At 46.5% G+C, this 22,838-nt stretch overlaps 1 protein-coding gene and 1 pseudogene across 1 annotated transcript; one reads left to right on the top strand and one right to left on the bottom strand.

The window, feature by feature from the left end:
* Window positions 1-6,237: 6,237 nt before the first annotated feature.
* B9D1 (B9 domain containing 1) lies at window positions 6,238-15,275 on the top strand. Its single transcript, XM_075899789.2, has 7 exons — window positions 6,238-6,397; window positions 7,015-7,083; window positions 9,303-9,414; window positions 10,895-10,991; window positions 11,615-11,677; window positions 12,991-13,058; window positions 13,235-15,275. The coding sequence occupies exons 1-7, from the start codon at window positions 6,332-6,334 to the stop codon at window positions 13,378-13,380; spliced, it is 621 nt and encodes a 206-aa protein (XP_075755904.1). The 5' UTR covers window positions 6,238-6,331; the 3' UTR covers window positions 13,381-15,275.
* A 2,650-nt stretch (window positions 15,276-17,925) lies between these two features.
* LOC102443639 (melanin-concentrating hormone receptor 1 pseudogene) lies at window positions 17,926-19,793 on the bottom strand (annotated as a pseudogene).
* Between the last annotated feature and the right edge of the window lie 3,045 nt (window positions 19,794-22,838).

The raw sequence follows: 22,838 nt of genomic DNA, 5'->3' as shown, positions 1-22,838 counted from the left end.
ATGCAACATATTTCCTTTTAACGGTTTGGACTGTTTGTATTTCACTTCTGTACAGCAGCTGGTAAAGCATTAGTGATATCTAGTGGCCATTAGCAGTGCTACATAGGTATACAGTAATGTACAGATTGAAATTCTCTAGTCCAGTAGCTTTGAGACCTGACCGGTGCTGAACCAGAGAATTTGCCAAACCACAGGAGTTCAGTATTGTCTAGCAGCATTACCAAGATTTACACTGCCTATCGGGTGCTTAGAAGATATTTAGAGGTAAATTAAAGCTAAATAGCAGCACAGAACATTGAGCGCGAGGACTGGAAGCTGTAAACAAACTTTATGGGACCATGGGAACTTTGGCCACACCCATGATCAGTGGACATCCAGCTCACTAAAATCATGCTGGACCATGGATGTTACCAGAGCAGATTAGATTGGATTAGTGGTTCAACCTGCAGTATGATTTAAGTGCTGGAGGAGCAACAGATAGAATTGTCTACTTTGATAATTCATTTCTATTTAGTGTAAAGAAAGCAGAAGAATAGTTTGGAATAAAGAAAACTTTGAGGCTGACTTGATACAACAATTTTTTGTTTATTTGTTTGCAATTCATCTGTCCAATGACTGCTAGAATCTGCCAAGCATATGTAAGATAATGTGAGTGGGTTGCTGTTTCATGGATCTGGCTGTAATGATGATTTGCATATTCAGGAACAAATTGGAATTTGCTTGAATTGATTTTTGTCCTGGGAATATCTATGGGTAATAAATAGAGACAGTAAGGGTACGTCTAAACTACATGGCTTCATCGACGGAGCCATGTAGATTTGTTTGTTTGGCAAAGGGAAATGAAGCCGTGATTTAAATAATAATTTGCAGATGATACCAAACTGTTTAGGATAGTCAAGACAGAAGCAGACTGTGAGGGACTCCAAGAAGATCTCACCAAACTGAGTGATTGGGCAACAAAATGGCAAATGAAATTTAATGTGGATAAGTGTAATGTAATGCACATCGGAAAAAATAACCCCAACTATACGTACAGTATGATGGGGGCTAATTTGACTACGACAAATCAGGAAAGAGATCTTGGAGTTATCGTGGACAGTTCTCTGAAAACTTCCACACAGAGTGCAGCGGCGGTCAAAAAGGCAAATAGGATGCTAGGAATTATTAGGAAAGGGATAGAAAATAAGACCCAGAATATCTTACTGCCCCTGTATAAAACTATGGTACGCCCACATCTTGAATACTGTGTACAGATGTGGTCTCCTCACCTCAAAAAAGATATTTTGGCCTTGGAAAGGGTTCAGAAAAGGGCAACTAAAATGATTAGGGGTTTGGAACGGGTCCCATATGAGGAGAGGTTAAAGCGACTTGGACTTTTCAGTTTAGAAAAGACGAGACTGAGGGGGGATATGATAGAGGTGTATAAAATCATGAGTGGTGTGGAGAGGGCCGATAAAGCAAAGTTATTTATTAGTTCCCATAATAGAAGAACTAGAGGACACCAAATGAAATTAATGGGTAGCAGGTTTAAAACTAATAAAAGAAAGTTCTTCTTCACACAGCGTGTAGTCAACCTGTGGAACTCCTTGCCAGAGGAGGCTGTGAAGGCTAGGACTATAATAGAGTTTAAAGAGAAGCTGGATAAATTCATGGAGGTTAGGTCCATAAAAGGCTATTAGCCAGGGGATAAAATGGTGTCCTTGGCCTCTGTTTGTCAGAGGCTGGAGAGGGATGGCAGGAGACAAATCGCTTGATCATTGTCTTCGGTCCACCCTCTCTGGGGCACCTGGTGCTGGCCACTGTCGGTAGACAGGATACTGGGCTAGATGGACCTTTGGTCTGACCCAGTACGGCCATTCTTATGATCTTATGTTCTTATGTTCATTTAAATTTACATGGCTGCCGCGCTGAGCCAACAAACAGCTGATCAGCTGTTTGTCGGCTCAGCGCGCTAGTCCGGGCGCTCCCCTGTCGACATGAAAGCCCTTTTTCGACCTCCCCGGTAAACCTCATCCTACGAGGCATAACGGGGAGAACGGGGAGGTCGATAAAGGGCTTTCAGGTCGGCACGGGAGCGTACAGACTAGCACGCTGAGCCGACAAACAGCTGATCAGTTGTTTGTCAGCTCAGCACGGCAGCCATGTAAATTTAAATGAAGCCGCGATTATTTAAATCAAAATAACAAAGCATTTCTTTATATTTCAAAATATTTCAAAAACAAAGCATTTCTTCCTTTGTTTTTGAAATATTGATCAGTAACCACTGTGTTATTTTTCACCAATATTTCCATCTTTAAAACTTTGTGAGTGCATTTGTGAATGTTTTATACAGGGCTGAACATGTCTTACTGTCACAGGTAGGGTTGCCAGATGGTTTCAACAAAAATACCAGACACACTTAACATTACATCACAATCTATGTTATCAAGGCTTGACAAATGGCGGTGAAATCTACTCGCCAGCCCCGCAATGTGCATGCGCAAGACCCGCATTGTGCAGGCACATGCTGCTGGTGAACGGGGTGACCGGCTGAAATCTACTTGCCACAGGTGAGTAGAAACAGCGATTTGTCAAGCCCTGTACATTACATCTTATTTAGAAAATACCGGACATTAATATTTTCTTATTTATATTTTCTCAATTTGCTTCCCGAACAGAAAGCTCAAATACTGGACTGTCCGGGTCAAAACCGGACACCTGGCAACCCTAGTCACACGGTCTTTCCTGAAGAGTCCAGCAGCAGAAAACGGTGTACAGATGAAGAATTTAGCCTCTTCCTCTCACCTGTGATTTTTGGAGAAGAGGGAAGGCCAGGAACATAAGAACTGTTATACAGCATCAGCTCCGCTGCAAACCTCACCCAGTATTCTGCCTGGAACCGTGCACCAGTACTCAAAGCTTCAGAACAAAATGCAAGAAACCCTGCCATGGATGATTATGGAATAAATCTCTTCCTAGACCCATGGACATTGGCTGTCTACTACATTATTGGAATTTTCCCAAATAGCGGAAGGGGGATAGAAAACAACTGCAGTTTATGAGATATAAAAATCAAAGTGTGGGTCAGCTAGAGGTCAGTGATTTTAAAATCAGATCATGCCCCTCATACCCTTAGGTTTGCATTTCACACTTGCATGGGGAAACTCTGACATCTAGTGGCCTCTAAGGGTGTGTCTCGACTACAGGTTTGTTTTTTTTTAAAGTAGCTTTTCAAAAAAACTTCATCTGCATCTAGACTGCAGCCGCATTCCTTCGAAAGTAAATCGAAAGAATGCGGTAGTTTTTTTTCAATTGCGGTAAACCTCATTATATGAGGTATAACGCCTTTTTTTGAAGTATTTTTTCGAAAAAAGGCGCTATTGAATGCAAACTGTGCTTTTTCGAAAGAGAGCGTCTAGACTTTCTTTCGAAAAAGCGGCTCGCTTTTTTGAAAAATCTGCTTGTAGTCTAGATGCTCTCTTTCGAAAAAGGCTTGTAGTCTAGATGTAGCCTCAGGCTCAACACATGAGCATGGCTCTGCCAGCCCATCTGAGTGGACCCCCGCCAGGTTTGCACAGCCCACGCTACCTGGACTTCACTGCTGTTGTTATTCAAGCTAGCTCGATCAAAGCTAGCTCAGGTATGTATGTGTACATAGACTGCAATCACACCTCTGATGGCAGCATCCATATATTCTACTCGGTGCTATGGAAATCATTTGGAGGAGGTCCCTGCTGATCGGAATTTTCCATGGCATAGAAGCACTGATCCAGAATCAAAGATGAAGGACAGAGACTACAAAGTTCATGGAACACAAGGCCCGGACCATGTTAGAGTAGTTGGCATAGTGTAGTGTATGGATCCTGGGTGCAGAATCCCAGTGGGGCCTCTAAAAAAGAAAAAACTGACTCCATTTCACATTTTATCAAAACTGGTTGATAAATATAGGAAATATTGGGGGGGAAAGAGTCTCTCTAAAAATAACAAGCAGTCCTGTGTCACCTAAGCCCTGGTCTACATGGGGAGTTATTTCAAAATTACTCCCCTTATTTTGAAATAATAAGCGGTGCATCCACACAACCAAACCCGTTATTTCAAAATAATAACTCCTGCTTTTCACGAGGAAAAACGCTTCTTTCAAAATAGTTATTTCAAAATAATGGAACTTTGGATGCTCCACTGCTGCTATTTTGAAATAATTACTCCCCAGAGTAATTTTTAAGTAATTACTCCCCTGTAGGGAATAATTCTGGACATGCTGGATGCAGGTGAAAACAAGATGAGGATTTATTGTACACCAGCACTGGTGGAGTACCAACCAGGGGTTAACCTGGAGAGCACTAGTTAATGAAAACATTACATTGAATTATCTAGGCAGCAGGTGGCCGGAGTAGAAGCAATGTCATAGGTCCTAGCGGCAAGACATAATGAGCACATAAGCCAATAAACTACAAAGGTTAGACAGTATCTCCGCCCACCACCAATTAAACGTCTTATCAATGATACAGATAGTTATTCCTAACAAGCTAAATAAGCCAACATAAACAAAAGACATGTTGATGGCAACTTTGTTTGCTGTAATTAAGATTGTAGAATGATTACTGCTTCACCTTGGTGTGGTCCTTGGGATCCAGGTTTATCATCTAGAATTAAAGGAGACAGTGAGAACGACTTCCGTGAAGTTTGTTTTGGTACCGGCCAGGGTCTTATTGGAGTGAGGTCCTCTTGGAATGTGGTTGCCAAGGAAACCAGGGTCATGTTAGCTGCTTGTTCTGTGTTTCCAGGCCTTGCCTCAAATTTAGGATTTGAATGAGAGACCTTAGCAAGGTACCATGGACTGCTTCAGTTTACCCCTACATACCCAGTGCTTCCTGGGGCTCCAAGTTGAGGTAGCACGTCCACACAGAGGGAGCCTACCTCGGACTAATTTCAAGACTTCCCTGTAGGGTGGACACACTATTTCAAAATAAGTTATTTTGAAATAATTTCCTAGTGTAGCCATTTCAAGTAAAACCCACTTCATTAGATGACCTTGACTGGAGCATCTAAAGAAGTGGGTTTTACCCACAAAAGCTCATGCTATTATATATTTATTAGTCTGTAAGGTGTCACAGGACTACTTGTTGTTTTTAAAGTTACAGACTAACACGGCTACCTCTCTGAGACAAATATGACACGGCTACCTCTCTGTCAGATATGACAAAAATATACACATCTGGCTACACAAATACTCTTACTCTGTCCTTACCCTTCACTAATTGCTCATTATTGACAGGCGGGAAAAATTAAAAAACAATAACTGCACTTGTACAACTAGTATTTTTACGAGTACGTTTGTTATCAGTCTCCTAAGGCAACTTTTCTGACTGTGCTTTCATAACTTATTTAAATAATTTCACTACCAAGAAAATTGGGGAAAATGTGAGGTCGGAGACAGGAGCCTCATTAATCCTGCTACGCTCACTTATATGGTACTCATCCTATGAGTGATGTCATGTGTGGCATCTCTCGTGACTGGTAACAGCAGGAAGGCCACCATCTTTTGTTCACAGTCCAGCATGCTCAGTCATTGCTTCTGTTTGTCTTTGTTTCTGTAAGTGTGTGTGGGTTCTTTCTTCCTATGCTCTGTACATGTGTACAATGGTGTATTTTAGGGCGCATGCTGCTTTTTGGTTCATGCTTCACGTGATTGACTTTGAAAGTCACTGTCTCATGAATCTGGGTCAAATGGAAGGATACGTTTGTGTAATGGTGAAAACAGAAATTGTTTAAAAATAGAAGAAAATGCTTAAAAAGGAACATTAATCTTATGAAATAAACAAACAAACGCAAATTCTGCCACGTCAGCTTGTAGCGTAGGGCTCACACTGGTGCCCTTTCCGTGCATTTGCAGTGGTGGTGTAGCCAGGGTGGAGACAGGATGTGAGAGATGGCACCCCACTTTCCCTGGGGGGGCTCCCTCTCCTTTGGGGGCTGCACCCCATTTCCCCTGGGGGGGCTCCCTCTCCTTTGGGGGCTGCCCCCCACTTTCCCTGGGGAGGGCTCCCTCTCCTTTGGGGGCTGCCCCCCACTTCCCCTGGGGGGGCTCCCTCTCCTTTGGGGGCTGCCCCCCACTTCCTTGGGGGGGCTCCCTCTCCTTGGGGGAGCTACTGAGCTGGGGGAGTCCCCTTCCCCTTCCCCTTCCTGGGGTGACGTGTCGGGGTTTTATCCCCGAGATTCCGCCCCGCCCCGCCCCGCTCCGCTCTCCGCGCTGCGCTGGCAGGAAGTTTGTCCCGGCCGCCTCGCCGTCCGGTATCCAAGGCGGGCCGGGAGAGCGGCCCCTAGCAACGGGCCGGGATCGGCCTCCGGCGCCATGGCAGCCGCCGGCGGCCCCACGGTCTTCCTGCTCATGGTGACCGGGCAGATCGAGAGCGCCCAGGTGAGCGAGTCCCCCCCGCCCCGCGCGCTGCCCCGGCCCGGCTGGCGCCTGGGGGCCACGGTGAGGGGCGCGCTGGAGCAGCCTCGCTCCGGGCTCTCCAGCATGGATGGGGGAGCGTGGCCCTGTGCCCCCCCCGCACAGCCCCCCCCGGCTGAGATCTCAGCCCCCCCCCGCACAGCCCCCCCCCCGGCTGAGATCTCAGCCCCCCCCCCCTGAGAGCTCAGCCCCCCCCCCGCACAGCCCCCTCCCCGGCTGAGATCTCAGCCCCCCCCCCTGCTGAGAGCTCAGCCCCCCCCCGCACAGCCCCCCCCCGGCTGAGATCTCAGCCCCCCCCCCTGCTGAGATCTCAGCCCCCCCCCACAGCCCCCCCCCCGGCTGAGATCTCAGCCCCCCCCCTGCTGAGAGCTCAGCCCCCCCCGCACAGCCCCCTCCCCGCTGAGAGCTCAGCCCCCCCCCCCCCCACAACCCTCCCCCCGGCTGAGATCTCAGCCCCCCCCCTGCTGAGAGCTCAGCCCCCCCCCCGCACAGCCCCCTCCCCGGCTGAGATCTCAGCCCCCCCCCCGGCTGAGAGCTCAGCCCCCCCCCCCCCCACTCACCGGGTTTTCTTTCCTCTCGAGTTCCCGGCGTGCGACGAGCTCTACTGCAAGTTCTGCTTCGTCTACGGCCCCGACTGGGCCCCCACCACGGTGAGTTGCGCCCCCCCGCCATGGCGCCCCCGAGGTCAGGCTGGGGGGGGGGGTGGATGGTCCCTGGGGCTGGGGGGCTACGTTCCCGTGGAGCCCCGCTCAGGCGCGGGGAGGGGAGCCCCTCGCTGCCAGCCTAGGGAAGGGGGCCCCCCTCACCATCCCCAGCAGGGAACCACTCGGGGAAGCCCCCCAGCACTGTGCACCCTCCTGCACCCCCAGAGCCCCCCACCGCCCACACTGCAGCCTGTATTAGGGATGGGAAATCCCATTGCTTTGGTTAACGAGTTAAACACGGTGTGTAACCGGTTAACCAACTAAAGGCGGGTAAGAGCAGCCCCTGCCCCCCAAGTGGGGGTTGCTTCAGCCCTGCTACTTCCGTCCTTTGCAGGGGCTGGAGTAGCCCTCTGTCTGTGGCAGGCCATGGGCAGGGGGCTGCTCTTGAGCACTGGTTAACTGTTACCTGGTAAGCATCACCCGTTAAGGATGATGCTTACCAGGTAATCATTTAAGCCTGTACCCCCTTTTGCATCCAAGCCCTGAGCCCCTTTCCAAACTTGGAGCCCTCCCTTCCTACACCCCAAATCCCTCATCCCCATGCCAGAGCTCTTGTACCTCAACCCTCAGTCCCACCCCCTCAACCTCAGTCCCATCCTAGAGCCCACACGCTTAGCCCGAGCTTGCACACTCACTCTGCCCCAGCCCCGAGCCCCCTCCTGCAATCAGAACCCCTTGTCTCGACTCCTGCCACATAAATTATGTGCATCAGTACAAAGGTGATGTGTGCATCACCTACCCGTTGGTGCCCATAAGAAAATTCATTCCGCTCAGGGGTGGGAAAAATTAGAGGGAATAGTGGTCTTGATCCATGACCGGAGCTCCTAAGTGTTACTCTAATGCCAATGCTAAATAATAACTTAGGAAATACACACACTAAGGCTACGTCTACACTGCAGACTTCTTGTACAAGAGCGCGTCCACACTGCCATGTGCTTGTGCACAAGAGATGTGCTTTTGCACAAGTGTCCATGGCATCTTTGTAGTGTGGACGCTCCGCAAGTTTTTGCGCAAAAACTCTGCAGTGTAAATGTAGCCTCAGATGGAGATGGGAGCTACAAGTGTCTTTCCTTTTACATTGTCTTAGAAAGATGAGGTGGTCTAATGAACTGGGACTATATCCTGAATTCTAATATCATCTCTGCCCTGATTACTAAACAAATCACTTCACTTTTCTGAGTTCTAATATTCCCTCATTTAGAAAGTGAGATTAATTATTCTGTCCCATTTCAGAGGAAGTGCTAATATCTGGTACAGCACTTCGAAAAACTAGAATGTTGTGTATGTGCTGTGTGTTGTTATTGGTTTAGTTACTCTTATCCCTTGTTTTGTGGTTTACATAATCAAAGCACTTTCTATTGTTAGTTATTATGAATCCAGTCAATGCTTTTCATAAATGTGGATAGGATGAGCTACTTGGCAAAGCAGTATGAATAAGGGTCAGATTTTAAATGGATTTAATTTTGCATCAGTTTGCATGCCCAACCCTGTATTTGCACATGCAAAATATCGTATGCACAGATGGAAGGGAAGGAGCTTTGGATATTAAAAATGTAAGCTCTTTGGGGCAGGGACTGGAGCTTGACCTTGATGGTCTATCTCGGGACAAGGCAAGATGCACCCCGGGGGCTGGATGCAGCCTCCCTAACACTTGAATCCAGCCCGTGGACTGCATCTGGCTGCTTTCTGTTTATATTGTGCTCCCTGTGCCACCGAATTTCCAGGCGATGGCTCAGGCAGCAGGATCCTATTTAAATGGCTCCTGGTCACGGCACTACCCCAGCAAGGGACAGAGCTGTGAGCCCTTTCAATGGCTGCAGCAACCTTATGCAGCTACCAGGCAACAAAGTAGCGGAAGAGTCAGGAGCCACAAGTCCTTTGCTGTGTTTTTAATGCAAAGCCTCTGGCCTAGACAATCCTGCGGGAGGCTAGTCCCCAGCCCTGCCCTTCCCGCCCCAGGCTCTGCCCTTTTGGGCGTGGAGCCAGCCCGTGATCACGTACCAAAATTCATTAAGTGGCTCCCCTGTGAAATTAATTGTCCACCCTTGGTCTATCTGAAAGCAGGCATTCAAGTTTTGTAGACATGAAAAGCATACATACTTTCTGTATAGTGTGGGTGAATATCAGCCGCTTGTATTTATACAATATGTAAGCTTTTGTTTTAGGGTTTGGAAGAGGGAATATCTCAGATCACTTCTAAAAACAGAGATGCACAGCAAGCCCTTGTGTGGAATTTTCCAATTGACATTACCTTCAAAAGTACCAACCCCTATGGCTGTAAGTAAACCACTAAGAAAATGTATGACTGAATACAGGTACTTGGTATTTGAAGATTGTAGTTCTGGAATGGAAGGCTGAAAGCAATTCTGTGAGTCTCCATAACATATTACTGGCATGACCTTCTGAATAAAGGAGACTATGCCCAGCAGTTATTGGAAATCACAAACATGCATGGCTCTGTGTCACATTTTGCCTTGTGAATAAAGGATAAACCAACTAATATTGTGACTTTTGTTCTGTTGAGTCTAGTTTGTGTTTTCTCTTGATGGTGCTTTTAGGTAATGCATTTTGTTACCTTTCCTAAATGGGGATATCATAGAAATCATAGGCTACGTCTACATTGGCAAGATTTTGCGCCAAAGCAGCCGGTCTTGCGCAAAAACTTGCTGCCTGTCTACACTGGCCACGAGTACTTGTGCAAGAACACTGACATTCTAATGTAAGAAATCAGTGCTTCTTGCGCAAGAATTATGATGCTCCCGCTCAGGAATAAGCCCTCTTGCACAAGTGTTCTTGCACAAGAGGCCAGCGTAGACAGGCAACATGAATTTCAGGAGCAAGAAAGCCCGATGGTTAAAATGGCCATCGGAGTTTTCTTGCATAAGAGAGCATCTACACTGGCACAGATGCTTTGGCACAAAAGCACATCTCTTACATAAAAGCACATGCCAGTGTAGACGCTCTCTTGCGCAAATACTCTTAACGCAAAAACTCTTGGGTTAAAGAGTATTTGTGCAAAATCTTGCCATTGTAGACGTAGCCAGAAAGCTTTACACTATTTCAGTAATACAGGTTGGACCTCCCTGGTCCAGCACCCTCAGGGCCTGACCAGTCCCAAACGAGGGGATTTGCCAGACCACGGGCGGTCCCTCTCCTTCTGACCTTTGCTAAACTCCCCCCCCCCCCCCAACTAGTGCTTCAGCCCACCCTGCTGTCGTTTCCTGGGCCGGAGCTCTCCAGCTCCTGCTGGCCCTGCAGCTGCTGGGGCCAGAGCTCCCTGTCCACCTCCAGGGCTCTGCAGCCAGGGCCGGCCCTTTGCTCCTGCCCAATTGCTGGGACCAGATTTCCCCACTGCATTGTCCCCCAATCCTCCTAATACTGGGCTCCTGGCTGAGTTGCCAGCCCCTCTCTGCTGCGCTTCTGCCCCAAGGCCAGACCTCCCTATACCTGGGTGCTGTGGTCCAGGAACATCTGTGGTCCTGCCAGACCACAGATGTTGCCAGACCAGAGAGTCCTGTTTAAGGGAGGTACAACCTGTACAATTAGCAGTTTGCTTTCCTATGCCTGCTGGCTAGTAGTTCCCTAATACAGGTAACTAAATACATATTTGGACCTGCAGTTCTTGACCATCTATAGTTGCTTTCAGCTACTGTTAAATAACAGCGGGTTAGTAATGCATTTAAGAAATTATAGGGCCAAATCCATCTCCTTCCTTGCCCTTAACTCCCTTTATATTAACACCTGTTTTCTTTTTAAGGGCCCCAAATAGTAGTAAGCGTCTATGGCCCTGATCTTTTTGGAAATGATGTCGTCCGAGGTTATGGAGCTGTTCATGTTCCATTCGTACCTGGAAGGTGGGTTAAGGGTTGGTTCATTTCTGTTTGAGATGTTCCTCCCCAGATATAATTTGACCTTAGCTCCATCTTGTTATTTTCGAAGGTAAAATTATCAGAGCCAAAATAAATGCCCCCAAGCATCTCTATAACTTGCTTATGCCATGGACATGGAATCTATTCTCTGACAGACACTGGGTCATCAGAACTGAGCCTTGATGCCTTTTATTCAGCATAGGGCTAGTTTTAATTTGTGGATGGGAGGGCAGGTGAACTGGCCCAGATCCTGAAAGGGCTTGAGGCACCAAACCCCTATTGCTTTCAGTGGGACATAGGCACCTAAATGCTTTGGAGTGTCTGGGCATGCAAGTCTTCAGTTCTGCACTGTCTCATCTCCCGAGAGGACTGTACCTTTCCAGGTTTAAGGGGCTCCCCCAGCTGGCCTGGTGCCCTTTGCAAGTTTCCCATGCAAGCTGTGCATTGGAAAGTTTGATTTTATTCTTACAAGTTACTTGTGGAGGTCTCACCTCATTTTTTAAATCTGTATTTGTACTTTCATTATTATAATACAAACAGGAGTATTGGAAATTGGTAGTAGGTGCATTTCATCAATACATACAATCTCTCTATCAATTCCATTTTAGTCATAGAAGAACCATTCCTATGTTTGTTCCAGAATCCACATCTAAGCTGCAAAAATTGACAAGGTAATAATCAAAAGTGATGTTAATGACATGAGAAGGGACATTTTTGTTTTAATTGATGGTGTGTCTAGTCATTGTGTACACGCGTGAGTTTCTGTATGGGTAAAGACATTGCTCATGAGTTTAATGGGCAATATGGCTTTACTTATAAAGCCTTACCTTAAAATGTAGCATTAGCCATCTACTTGGAGTGATACTCTGTATCTTCATCCTTCTTCTTATCCATGCATTTGAAAGCATGACTTTGAAAAGCATTTGCTGGATTCCTGCCAAGACAGAGCTGTTTGTCTCTTTGAAAAGTAGCCACCATATAATGGCAAACACAACCAACCACACATTCCCTTCTATTCACTGAGGCTTCCGAAAGAGAAAACATTGCCACTGATGAAATGGTGTGAGTAAGAGTGCAAACAAAGCTGCTTTCCTATGTAGACTTGAAGTGAACACATTAATTTCTTTCTAGAATAGATTTCACTAATATTACACTTATTTTTCTTCATGTAATTCAGCAACATCTGCTGCTGTAATTACTCCATGATGAAAACAATCATTATGAGGATGCAGAATGTTAAATACAGCATAAAAAGTTTTTAAAATTAAAATTGGACTATTCCCCAAGGGACATGTTTACATTCTAAGAATGAGTGTCTGTATATATTGGTTGCAATCGGTTGTTTTTCTTGAACAATAACTGCCTCTTTCATTTATATACACTTTTATTGTTCTTTTTCCCTCATTTTTTTTCCTCCATCCTAATACAAAATATCGGTGTTTAAGAGTACTGATGGAGACCTTGGACTTCACAGGAAATGTTTTCAGAAAATAGGGATGTTAGATTTCATGGTTTTTAGTAATCCTGTAGCAACAACAATTTTTTAACAGTTACACGATTACTAAAATGGTCCAGTTCCAGGCAGGCCAGGGGCTGCATCCAGCCCCTGGGCCTTAGGTGCCCCACCACTGCTATAAAGGAAAGGTACAGCATATGCTTGCACAGATTTCCCTGTCCAGTGTGTATTTTTATAACCTTTTCCTAGTTAATGGAACGCAAATGCTTTTAATATACACAGATATTGCTCAGCATAACAAAATATTAGGTCTCCCTCAAATCCTTAAAGATAGGTGCTGTTAAAATATCTTTGACAGAAACCGACCTTCCGTCCCTCAGAAATAATTACTATGAACAGGGAGGGGGATGATATTTATTTTATTTCCAGGTATACAATGAAACTTCCTTGCAACAAGTCTGTTAACAAATGTGACACCCCCTCCCCCCCAACCCCCAAGTAAGTTATTTTCTTTTCTCCTTCTCCAAGTTGGCTCATGGGAAGACGACCAGAGTTCACGGACCCAAAAGTGGTAGCTCAGGGAGAAGGACGAGAAGGTAAATGACTGTAATTCCTCTGTGACTATGGACCAGACTTTGACCATTCCGTTTCTTTGTTAAAGCTTTAGAAGATTATTTAAGCCTGCTGAGAATAACCCCACCCTGGTGTTCTGTGGGGTGTCTAATGCCAGTTCAATCAGCTGAACTAGCTAATGGTGTTTTCCTATTTCTAGTGACCACCGTGCAATCCCAAGGCTTTGTGACCATTTCCTTCAACGTGGTGACTAAAGACATGAAGAAACTGGGCTATGATGTAAGCCCGGCTGACATGCAGAACCCTTCAGTGGTGTCTCTTACAGAGGGGATTCATAAACATTAAACAATGGGGAGGTTTTCAAAGGTGCCCATGAGAGACAGGCACCTTCCTTGTATTGATATTCTATTTTAATTGGAAAGCTCAAGCCATAAGGTATGTTGCAAAATATCTTTTTATTATCAACTTTTGTATATATTAGTTAATGAATTTTCCAGTTTACATTTAAAAAAATGTGTTCAAAACATCAAAGCAGGCCTGAAATTGTTTACCAACGGTTTTGAAGTAGAAGGAGGAAACTCAAATTGCAATACATGAAGGGAATTTGAGACTAAAGTGGAACAATCAGACACTTTCCCTGGAAAAAGCAATGTTTCTTCTTCATACTGCTACTACAGTCTTCTATTATACTCTCTTTTGGAAGTGCTTTAGAATTTGCTCGCTAAAATATTTGATATGCAATATGAGTAAATCCTTCCATAGTTTTCAATTAAAGCAGTTTTCTATTGTTTCATACTTTTAAGAAAAGCAAAATCCAAAAGACTCTTCCCTTTACAGTTTCCTCTCCTTCTCCAAATCAGGCTTATGCACACCAACAAAAGGTTTGTTTTAGGGGGAAGAATTCACACACAGTGAAGTGTTTAATATCCCCTTGCTTCATGCTCATTGGCACTAGTAGCAAGTGCAGATACCAAGGAGGAAATAGATCTGTGTGTGAGGACGTGGAAAAGAGCAAGTAGCGCAAGTAAACAGGCTGTGCATTCAGCCATAAGCAATGAGGAATCCCCTGCTCCAATCTATTACTGAGACCCACTGCTGGAGGGAATTACCAGGAGTAGCAATCAGGGCACCTCTCCCTCATTATGCAAAATTTTGGGATTTGTGCATCCTCTTGGTTATTGCTGAAGATACATCTTCACTTGCCCACTTAGCCCAGCTCTTCCATATGCTTGATTCCCACAGTAACCTAAAGAAATAACTCTGTGATGACAGTAGCAGCTTTCCCCCAATGAAATGCCTGTGATAGCACAAATTCAGCAGTCTAGTCAAAGTACAGGATAGGCTGTGAGGCAGGCAGGCAGTTTAAATGGGTCCTATACCCTGGCTTTCAGTAACCAGCACAAATAAGGAAAATAATGTGCTGACTTTCACATTTGATTGAAGGTTTTTCTCACTGGTTATATTACCGTAGAAAGCCTCGTAATAGTGTTTCTTATGACTGTACATGGCAGTAGCTCCAAAGCTAACCCACTGTTCTCAGACAGCTGCAGCATAAGGGTACAAGAGGCCTTCATTCAGAGAATATGTCTACACTGCAGGAGCAGGCCCAGGTCATCTGACTTGGGCTGCAGAGCTATAAAATGGCAGCGTGGATATTTGGGCTGCAGCTGGAGCCCTGGTTCTGAGAGTCTGGATGTGGGCATGGGTCTCAGAGCCCAGGTGCCAACCTGCATCTATGCCCCCATTTTTAGCCCTGCAGTCCAAGCCTGATTAAGCCGACCAGTGCCACAGTATTTTTATGCAGTTTAGACATACTGTCCAAAATAACACAAGTTCTAGTCTTATGGCATTTTCCCCCATCCTTTGTGTCCAAAACTGAAATCCATAGAGAGACATCTGATTATTTAACAACTTGAGAGACTATATTGAGGCACATGTTGACTTCAAATAGCATGAGAAGACCAGCATTAATATTATTTCAGCCCTCTTTATAAGTCACTTAGATTAAAAAGCCTGTGGAAAAACAAGCACAAAGAAAAACTAATTTTAAACCACTGCACATCACAGTAATATTAAATAAAGCAAGTTACTTACGTTACCATAATTCTTGATGCATGTAAAGTCTACACAATAAACACTGTATTTTGTAAATATGAATGATAAAGGTAATAGAAAGCATTTTGGAGCGTAACTGCATTCCCTAATCATTTTGTAGTTTTATAAATGATTTTACAAATCTATGTTGCTCGGTTTATTTTTTCATGCATTAGCTTTTGTTCTCTATCATCATTGTGCATTTTGAATTATAACACTAACACCCATTATAATGAACTGTTCTACTACAAAGCCACAACTACACTCAAATTAATCAAGAGAAAGATATTGGGGTTTTTAGTACTTTGTTACAATGTGGCCATGTAAGTACCTTGATAGATCAGATTTGGAATATTTGAAAGCAGAGATAAATAACTCAGCACAAGTGAAATATAATACCCTGGAGATTTTTACTCACTTGAAATGACTTAACTCCTCTGAACAATGAGAGCAAAACTGCATGAGGATTCCATGCATGGTACCCTATTAAACAGAGGAAAAATCCCAAACTTGACTCCAACAGCGATACAGTGAGTTTCTTCAGATATGACTCTCTAGGGTATTTTGGATACAGGAGCTCCTGCATTTACCAAGTAAGGGGATTTCACATAGTAGTTTGAAGTTGGTCATTTATGTTATTCTTTGTTCTTTCCTCCTATGTCCATCTTCTGCTGTCTTCTTGCCTGAAACAGGTGAGGGCTGCTATGGTTAAAGCAATGCAGATATGTCTTGTTTGGCCACACTGTCCATGTACAACGCAGCCTGACATAATTCTCTTTTGGTACTGTATTAGTGACCACTCTAAATTGGGGGTGGGGAATACAACTCCAATTCAGTGTATTAAAAAAAACCAATCACAGTCGCTTAGAAGCAAAATGCAGGACAATGTAGCACTTTAAAGACTAACAAGATGGTTTATTAGATGATGAGCTTTCGTGGGCCAGACCCACTTCCTCAGATCAAATCAGATCAAATCAGTCGCTTAGAGACAGTGTATTTTAGATTATACTGTAGGTGCCACATTTGTCGATTACACGTTTATAACTTTGTCTATTATTTTTATGCTTCTTGAGGGACCGTCAGTGTCCTGGGTAGATTCTTTAAGATCATCCCGTTCTTTAATGCTTTTTTCTAGGGCTGAAGGTCCATTGCCTTTAGTAGGTTAGCACTTCAGAGCAAGGACATTTTAGTATCTGGCACCCTTTGCCTGTTGTGCAGCACCGTCTGTGTGTCTTGTGCCATCAAAATACCAATGGCATCTGGCAAATTCCAGGCTTTGTCTACACTACACATTTTTGTGGCAGAAAATATGCTAATGAGGGACTCCATCATGGCCTGTAGGAGGGTCAGTAGGCTTGTCTCTCAGGAACTGTGGTCCATTACCTACCCAGCTCCTCAGCCGTAAGCACTAGAATTCAGACCAAGATTGTCTGCATGTATATGCTAAGGCAAGGGTGGCGAACCTACAGCCTGGATGTGGCCCCTGCTTGCCTAGGTCTGGCCCCCGAGGCACGGGGCTCCCCCATAGCATTGGAGAATTCGCACTGGTGATCTAGCCCTCCTGCCCCCTCCCATGGGGCTGGAGCACACACAATCTACTAGCCTGGGCTTCCTTAGGCTCTGGTGTGTGAGGGGAATGTGGGGAGGGTCTTTCTCTGTTGGGACCACATCAGTGTGGGGGGAGGTTCCTCACCTCTGCTAAGGCTACATCTGCACTACTCATCAGGTGCCGGTGTGTGCATACATCTAGTCGCAAGCTACTGTGAAAAGCAGGCTGCATTCACACTATGGCTGTGTCTACACTGGCGGGTTTTCATGCCAGAAATATGCAAATGAGGCTAAGCATGGAATATCGCCGAGCCTCATTTGCATAGCTAATGAGCCACCATTTTTGCAGAAGAGGCTCTTGCGCCAGAAGGAGCGGCTTCACTGCCCCTTCTCGCGCAACAAAAACCCTCTTGCGCAATGCCATTACGCAGATTTTCAGGAATAACGGCATTGCGCAAGAGGGTTTTTCTTGCGCAAGAAGGGCAGTGTAGACAGCTCCTTTTGGCGCAAGAGCCTCTTCCGCAAAAATGGCGGCTCATTAGCTATGCAAATGAGGCTCGGCGATATTCCGTGCTTAGCCTCATTTGCATATTTCTGGTGCAAGAACCCGCCAGTGTAGAAATAGCCAGCGTGTTTCTACAAGGGTCAGTGAAAGGCTCTGGCAGAAGGGAGGAAGTGGGGAAAGATTTCAGCAGCTGTGGGGAGCTGCTGAAAACTTTCCCCACCTCTGCCAAAGCATTTCCCGGTTACCCAAGACTTTCCCTGCAGCTGTGGCTTTGTGTAGGTAGCCCTGTATCTGTATAGTGGGATCCACATCCTTTATTCTTCCCATGTTTGCAGTGTCTCACCCTCTCCGCTCCTGGTTATATCTGTGTTTGTATTGCACACACCGCTGAACAGTCACAAGGCAGGGTACCATGAGTGAAAGAAGGGTGCATGCCCCGCGACTGACAGGGAGAAAGCCTAATGACATAATGAGAATAAAGAGAAGAGACCACCCGTTAATGCATACTGGGTAAGACAGAGTCCTAGACACAATCATATTTAACAATTAAGATATTTACAGTTTGAGATATCTATTGTGGAAGTTCATATTTGCGACCAGTACGAACTTACTAAATATTCAAGCTTTCTAGTTATAAAAAGAAAGTTATTGTAATGGAACAACTAGGTAAAGCCATTTCTTCCTGCTCCCTCAGTGAGCTGGAACAACAGCAACGTTTCATCTATTAGAGCTGCAGTCTCCCTATCCCAATATATCGGTCCCCTTACTACCAACTGTGGCTGTAACCCCAAGCTTATATGTATCAAACATACAGTTAAATTGCAGGATTGCTGATTGGTAACCAGCCACAAGATTAAAAATACACATTGTTCGAGCCAATCAGAAGCCAGCACACCCTACCACCCGTGGGAGCAGAATTAGAAGAATAGACTTTGGCTGAAGCCAGGTGGGTTGTCCAATGGACTTTAGCTCCATAACTGCAGAACCAGGCACCTTAAAGGTGGGTAAGCGCTATGGCGGTCAGTGCAGACCTCTCCTTTGGATGTGCTCTGGAGTGCAGACTCAAGCAGTGGGGTTCCCAGGAGATCCTGTACAACAAGATTCCACTCAGGGGTAGGTCTCACTGTAAGGAATTTTTTATATTCGGCCAAAATGATGTTCTGCTCCAGCGTACCCCCGGGAGGTCAGCCTCTTGGCTGTGCTCCTTACAACAAATCTTAACCCTTCTCTTTGCTCCTTTGTGTCTACAACCCCAGAAAGCTTTGACACCTATTTGGCTCACCTGGCCATCCTTGAGCAAAGTCGTGTGGTTTTCCGCTAAGGAACTAAGACAGAGAGAGAGATGCAATTAGCTATATTACGAGAGTATGTCATGCTAAGATAAGTTTCCTGATTTGGCACAGGACTTATTTTCACAGAGGGACCGACTTTCCCAGTGGCATTTCTAGCCCCCCTTCGGGCCTGCCGGCCTGGGCAGAAGGCCTTCACCAGGTTCCTTTGGAACGTATCACTCAACACAATGTAGATGAAGGGGTTGATGCAGCTGCTTGCATAACCCAGGCTGATCGCTACGTTATAGGCATAGAGGAACATAATGGAGGGCTGGGTGATTTTGAGATGGACCAATTGCAGTATATAATAGGGTGCCCAGCAGATAAAAAAGGCAGAGCAAATGGTGATAGCCATCCGCATGATCTTCTTAGTCCTGGCTCTGAAGTTCCTCTGGGGCAGTGGCAGTACCTTGCATGAAATGTGCTTCTGTATCTTCAGGTACACAATGCAGATGACTGCCATTGGAATGACAAATGCCAGGAAGAACTGGTACAGCGTGTACCAATAGATATCAACCAAGAGGTTGGGTAGGATGATGCCACAGCCGGCTTTGCTTCCAGGCAGAGCAATGGGCTGGGTATACATGAACACCGGCACGATGGTTAGGAGAGACAAGAGGTAAAGCAGCAAGATCACCAAGGCAGCTGTGCAAGGGGTGCGCATGTAGGCGGAGCGGATGGGGTATACGGTGGCCAGGTAGCGGTCAATGGACATTGCCGTGAGAATGTACGTGCTGGCAAACTGGCTGTTAGCATCCAACGCAGTGATGATGGTGCACATGGTAGCCCCGAAAAGCCAGACTCCATTCCCTAGAAGCTGGTGGATGAGAAAAGGCATGCCCAGCAGGAAGAGAAGGTCCGTGATGGAGAGGCTCACGATGAAGACATCTGCTGTGTTGTGGTTTCTCTTGGGTCTTTTGGTGATGGTATAGATCACAATGCAGTTCCCCACAGTTCCCACCAGGCAAATTATGGCAAAAATTACAGGGAGGACAATGCTATTGTGGTCTTCCATTTCTCTGGTGCCTGTCGAGAAAAAGATCATCGCGTTGGTTAGATACGTCATTTGGACCCAAGCCAAGGAGGGAAGGGTTGAAACGTTCCTTTGTGCAATGTCACCCAACTAGCTGCACATGCATTCCTGGGAATTAACTAAATAAGAACCAACCTCAGCTTCCACCCGAGACCTCAAAGCTGTTTTGAAGTTGGAAAATGTTTGACATTATTACTAACTAACCAATTAGCCCATCCTAAGATGGGATTTTCAGGTGTCTCCTCCACGTCAGTCTTCTCTCCTGAGCCTCCAGTCTCTCGTGCCATCTCTCTCCCCCTCTCTCTCTCCCCCTCCTCCTCCTCCTGCCTCCCTTCCCTCTCTCAGCTCTCCTCCGCCTTCTGCCTCTCTCTCCATCTCTCTCTTTCTCTTCTCCTCCTCCTGCCTCTCACTTTCTCTCCGCTCTCTTCTGTCTCTGTTGGGGATACATGCTCGTCCAGACCCTGCCCCTTGGGCGTGTACATCACCGCCTTGCCCCCCTTCACCTTCCACCATGGCACTTGGATGACTTCTGTGCTGCTCAGCCAGGCTGCCGCACGGGAGCAAGCAGCACAAACGGCCTCTCTCTCTCTCCTCCTCCTACTGCCTCTCCCTCTCTCAGCTCTCGTCTGCCTCCTGCCTCTCTCTCCGTTTCTCTCTCTTTCTCTTCTCCCCCTCCCGCCTCTCATTCTGTATTTCTCTTCTCCTGCTGCTTTTCTCTCACTCTCTCTCTTGCTGTCCTCTGCCGCCTCCATTCTCTCTGTCCCCTCTGCATCCTCTGTGTCTGCTCCACTTTCCTCCTTTTGAATCTGGCGCCCTTTCCTGAAGTCAGAGACGCATGCTCGTCCAGGCCCCGCCCCCTGGCTGTTCCCTCTGGGCGGCGCTGTTGCCTCCTGCCGTGGCGCTCGGCTGACTTCTGCGCCACTCAGCCGGGCAGCATGGACCCCAAACAGCCACTTGCGCCCATATGGGGGCCCAGCTGAGTGGCGCTCAAGTCAGTCGAGTGCCATGGTGGGAGGCAACAGCGCCGCCCAGAGGGAACAGCCAGCGTTTCAGCATTACAGAGTCACAGACATTGGGCTACTATATATATGATTTGTTGTATTATGTACCAGGACTAGAAGCAGCAGTGACTGTTCCTTTGGGCTGCGACTTCTTGCGCAAGTAATATCGCCGAGCCTCATTTGCATAGCTAATGAGCCACCATTTTTGCAGAAGAGGCTCTTGCGCCAGAAGGAGCTGTCTACACTGTCCCTTCTTGCGCAAGAAAACCCCTCTTGTGCAATGCCGTTATTCCTGCAAATAATCTGCGTAGCGGCATTGCACAAGAGGAGTTTTGTTGCGCAAGAAGGGGCAGTGTAGGCAGCTCCTTCTGGCGCAAGAGCCTCTTCTGCAAAAATGGTGGCTCATTAGCTATGCAAATGAGGCTCGGCGATATTCCACGCTGCGAGTGTAGACATAGCCTTGGGGTATTTCTGACCCTTTAGGAAGCAGGCCATCCTGGCAATTGCATGAGAAAATTTCTTCTTCCTATCTCCTCCATAGAGAATGGCTTTTTTCAAAGGGCACTGCAAGACAGCTCTCCCCCACTTGTGATACTCCATTGCCCAGCTCGCTAAGATAGTAACGGTGAGAGCGCTTTGGAAGTACCTCTGCCCCGGCATAGAACTGTCAGGCTGCGTCTAGACTGGCATGATTTTCCGCAAATGCTTTTAACGGAAAAGTTTTTCCATTAAAAGCATTTGCGGAAAAGAGCGTCTAGATTGGCACGGACGCTTTTCCGTAAAAGCACTTTTTGTGGAGAAGTGTCCATGCCAATCTAGACGCAGTTTTGCGCAAGAAAGCCTCGATCGCCATTTTCGCCATTGGGGATTTTTCGCGCAAAACAGTTTTTAGCTGTCTACATTGGCCCTCTTGCACAAAAACATTTCCGGAAAAGGGCTTTTGCCCGAACGGGAACGTCAAAGCATTTGCGCAAGAAGCACTGATTTCGGACAGTAGAATGTCAGTGCTTTTGCGCAAAATCAAGCGGCCCATGTAGACAGCTGGCAAGTTTTTCCACACAAGCAGCTGCTTTTGCGGAAAAACTTGCCAGTCTAGACGCAGCCTAAATGTCTACTAGGGCTGCCGGCAAAGGCTCGGTATCATGCTAAATCTTCCAAAGAGGTTGAGGGAGGGGAATATTCAAGGTCAGCTCCTCACTTTTCCAGCCTTACACTGGTCCTCCTGTCCCGATCCCTGCAGCCTTAACAGCCTGGCTTTCAACCCCCCACACTACTTTTGGGCCGGCCTCCTCCACCTTAGCACAAGGAACGCAAACTGACGTAGCTGCCTGCAGACGCAGGGAGCTAATTGGACACATCAACGAGAAGCCACTTTTGGAAAAAACTGAACTTTTGACCACAGCCAAAATTTCAAGTTAATTAAAAATCAGATCCAAGCCGCATGTGTCAGAGCAGACTCACCGCCAGCTTCATCTGCCCCATGCAGGCAGCTCTTCCTACCCATTAGCCTGACTGGTGCTAATTATGGCATGTAGCGCTGATGCTTCCAAAAGTGCATGACCTCTGTGTGTCCAAAGGCCAGACCCAGCTGCCGTTGGGAGGAATGCTGCAGCCCTTGCCAGGAGCTGAATGGAGCCATAAACCTGGATTCTTTTGAGCCTGATTAGCATCTGAAGAAGACAGTTCATCAGTTCATGTTTTTCACAACATCAGTGTTTTCTCGGCCTGTAATTATCCTCCCTCTCAGAACATGGTCCTTGCAACGTGGCTAAAGATCAATAAAAAAAAAAGCTGCTTTTGCTTTGTAGGTGCAGGGAGCTAGCGTAAGACGGGCCATCAAGTAATCTGTTATGAGGTTTGGAACAGAAGAAACCACCGGTACATGTCCTTCATAAGTACTCTCCTCCTTTTGATGTGGCTCTGCTAATTGGGCAGCTGAGTTCACAGAGGACAATCATGAAGGGGAGACAAGCAAAGGCAAGGAAGACACGCAGATTCATTTCAGCGCTTTGGAGAAGATAACCCTATTAGGGATGTAAGCGACTAGTCGACTATCTGATAAGCAAAAGCTTATTGGATAGTTGAGGGACTAGCTGACTAGTCACTTCCCCTGCCTTCCACCTTGCTGCCTCTAGCAGAAGCAGCAAGGGGTGGAGCAAGAGCCGGTGCTGGGGGAGAGCCAGCTTAAAACCCAGTTGCCCCAGGACCTTCTCCACGGTGGGGCAAGAGAGGCAGCTGGGTCCGGGTGCAAGCTGGGAATCAGCTGATTCCCGGCTCACGTCTAGCCCCAG

The sequence above is a fragment of the Pelodiscus sinensis genome, chromosome 15 (genome assembly GCF_052426305.1).
Source record: "Pelodiscus sinensis isolate ZL-2025 chromosome 15, ASM5242630v1, whole genome shotgun sequence".
Classification (NCBI taxonomy): domain Eukaryota; kingdom Metazoa; phylum Chordata; order Testudines; family Trionychidae; genus Pelodiscus; species Pelodiscus sinensis.
Note: the sequence above shows the minus strand (reverse complement) of the source record. Positions and strands in the feature narration are given on the sequence as shown.

Coding starts and splice junctions, on each gene's coding strand:
- B9D1 (XM_075899789.2), top strand. CDS start 6,332: ATGGCAGCCGCCGGCGGCCCCACGGTCTTCCTGCTCATGGTGACCGGG. Junction 10,992..11,614: donor GTTCCATTCGTACCTGGAAG/GTGGGTTAAGGG, acceptor ATTCCATTTTAG/TCATAGAAGAACCATTCCTA. Junction 11,678..12,990: donor AAGCTGCAAAAATTGACAAG/GTAATAATCAAA, acceptor TCCTTCTCCAAG/TTGGCTCATGGGAAGACGAC.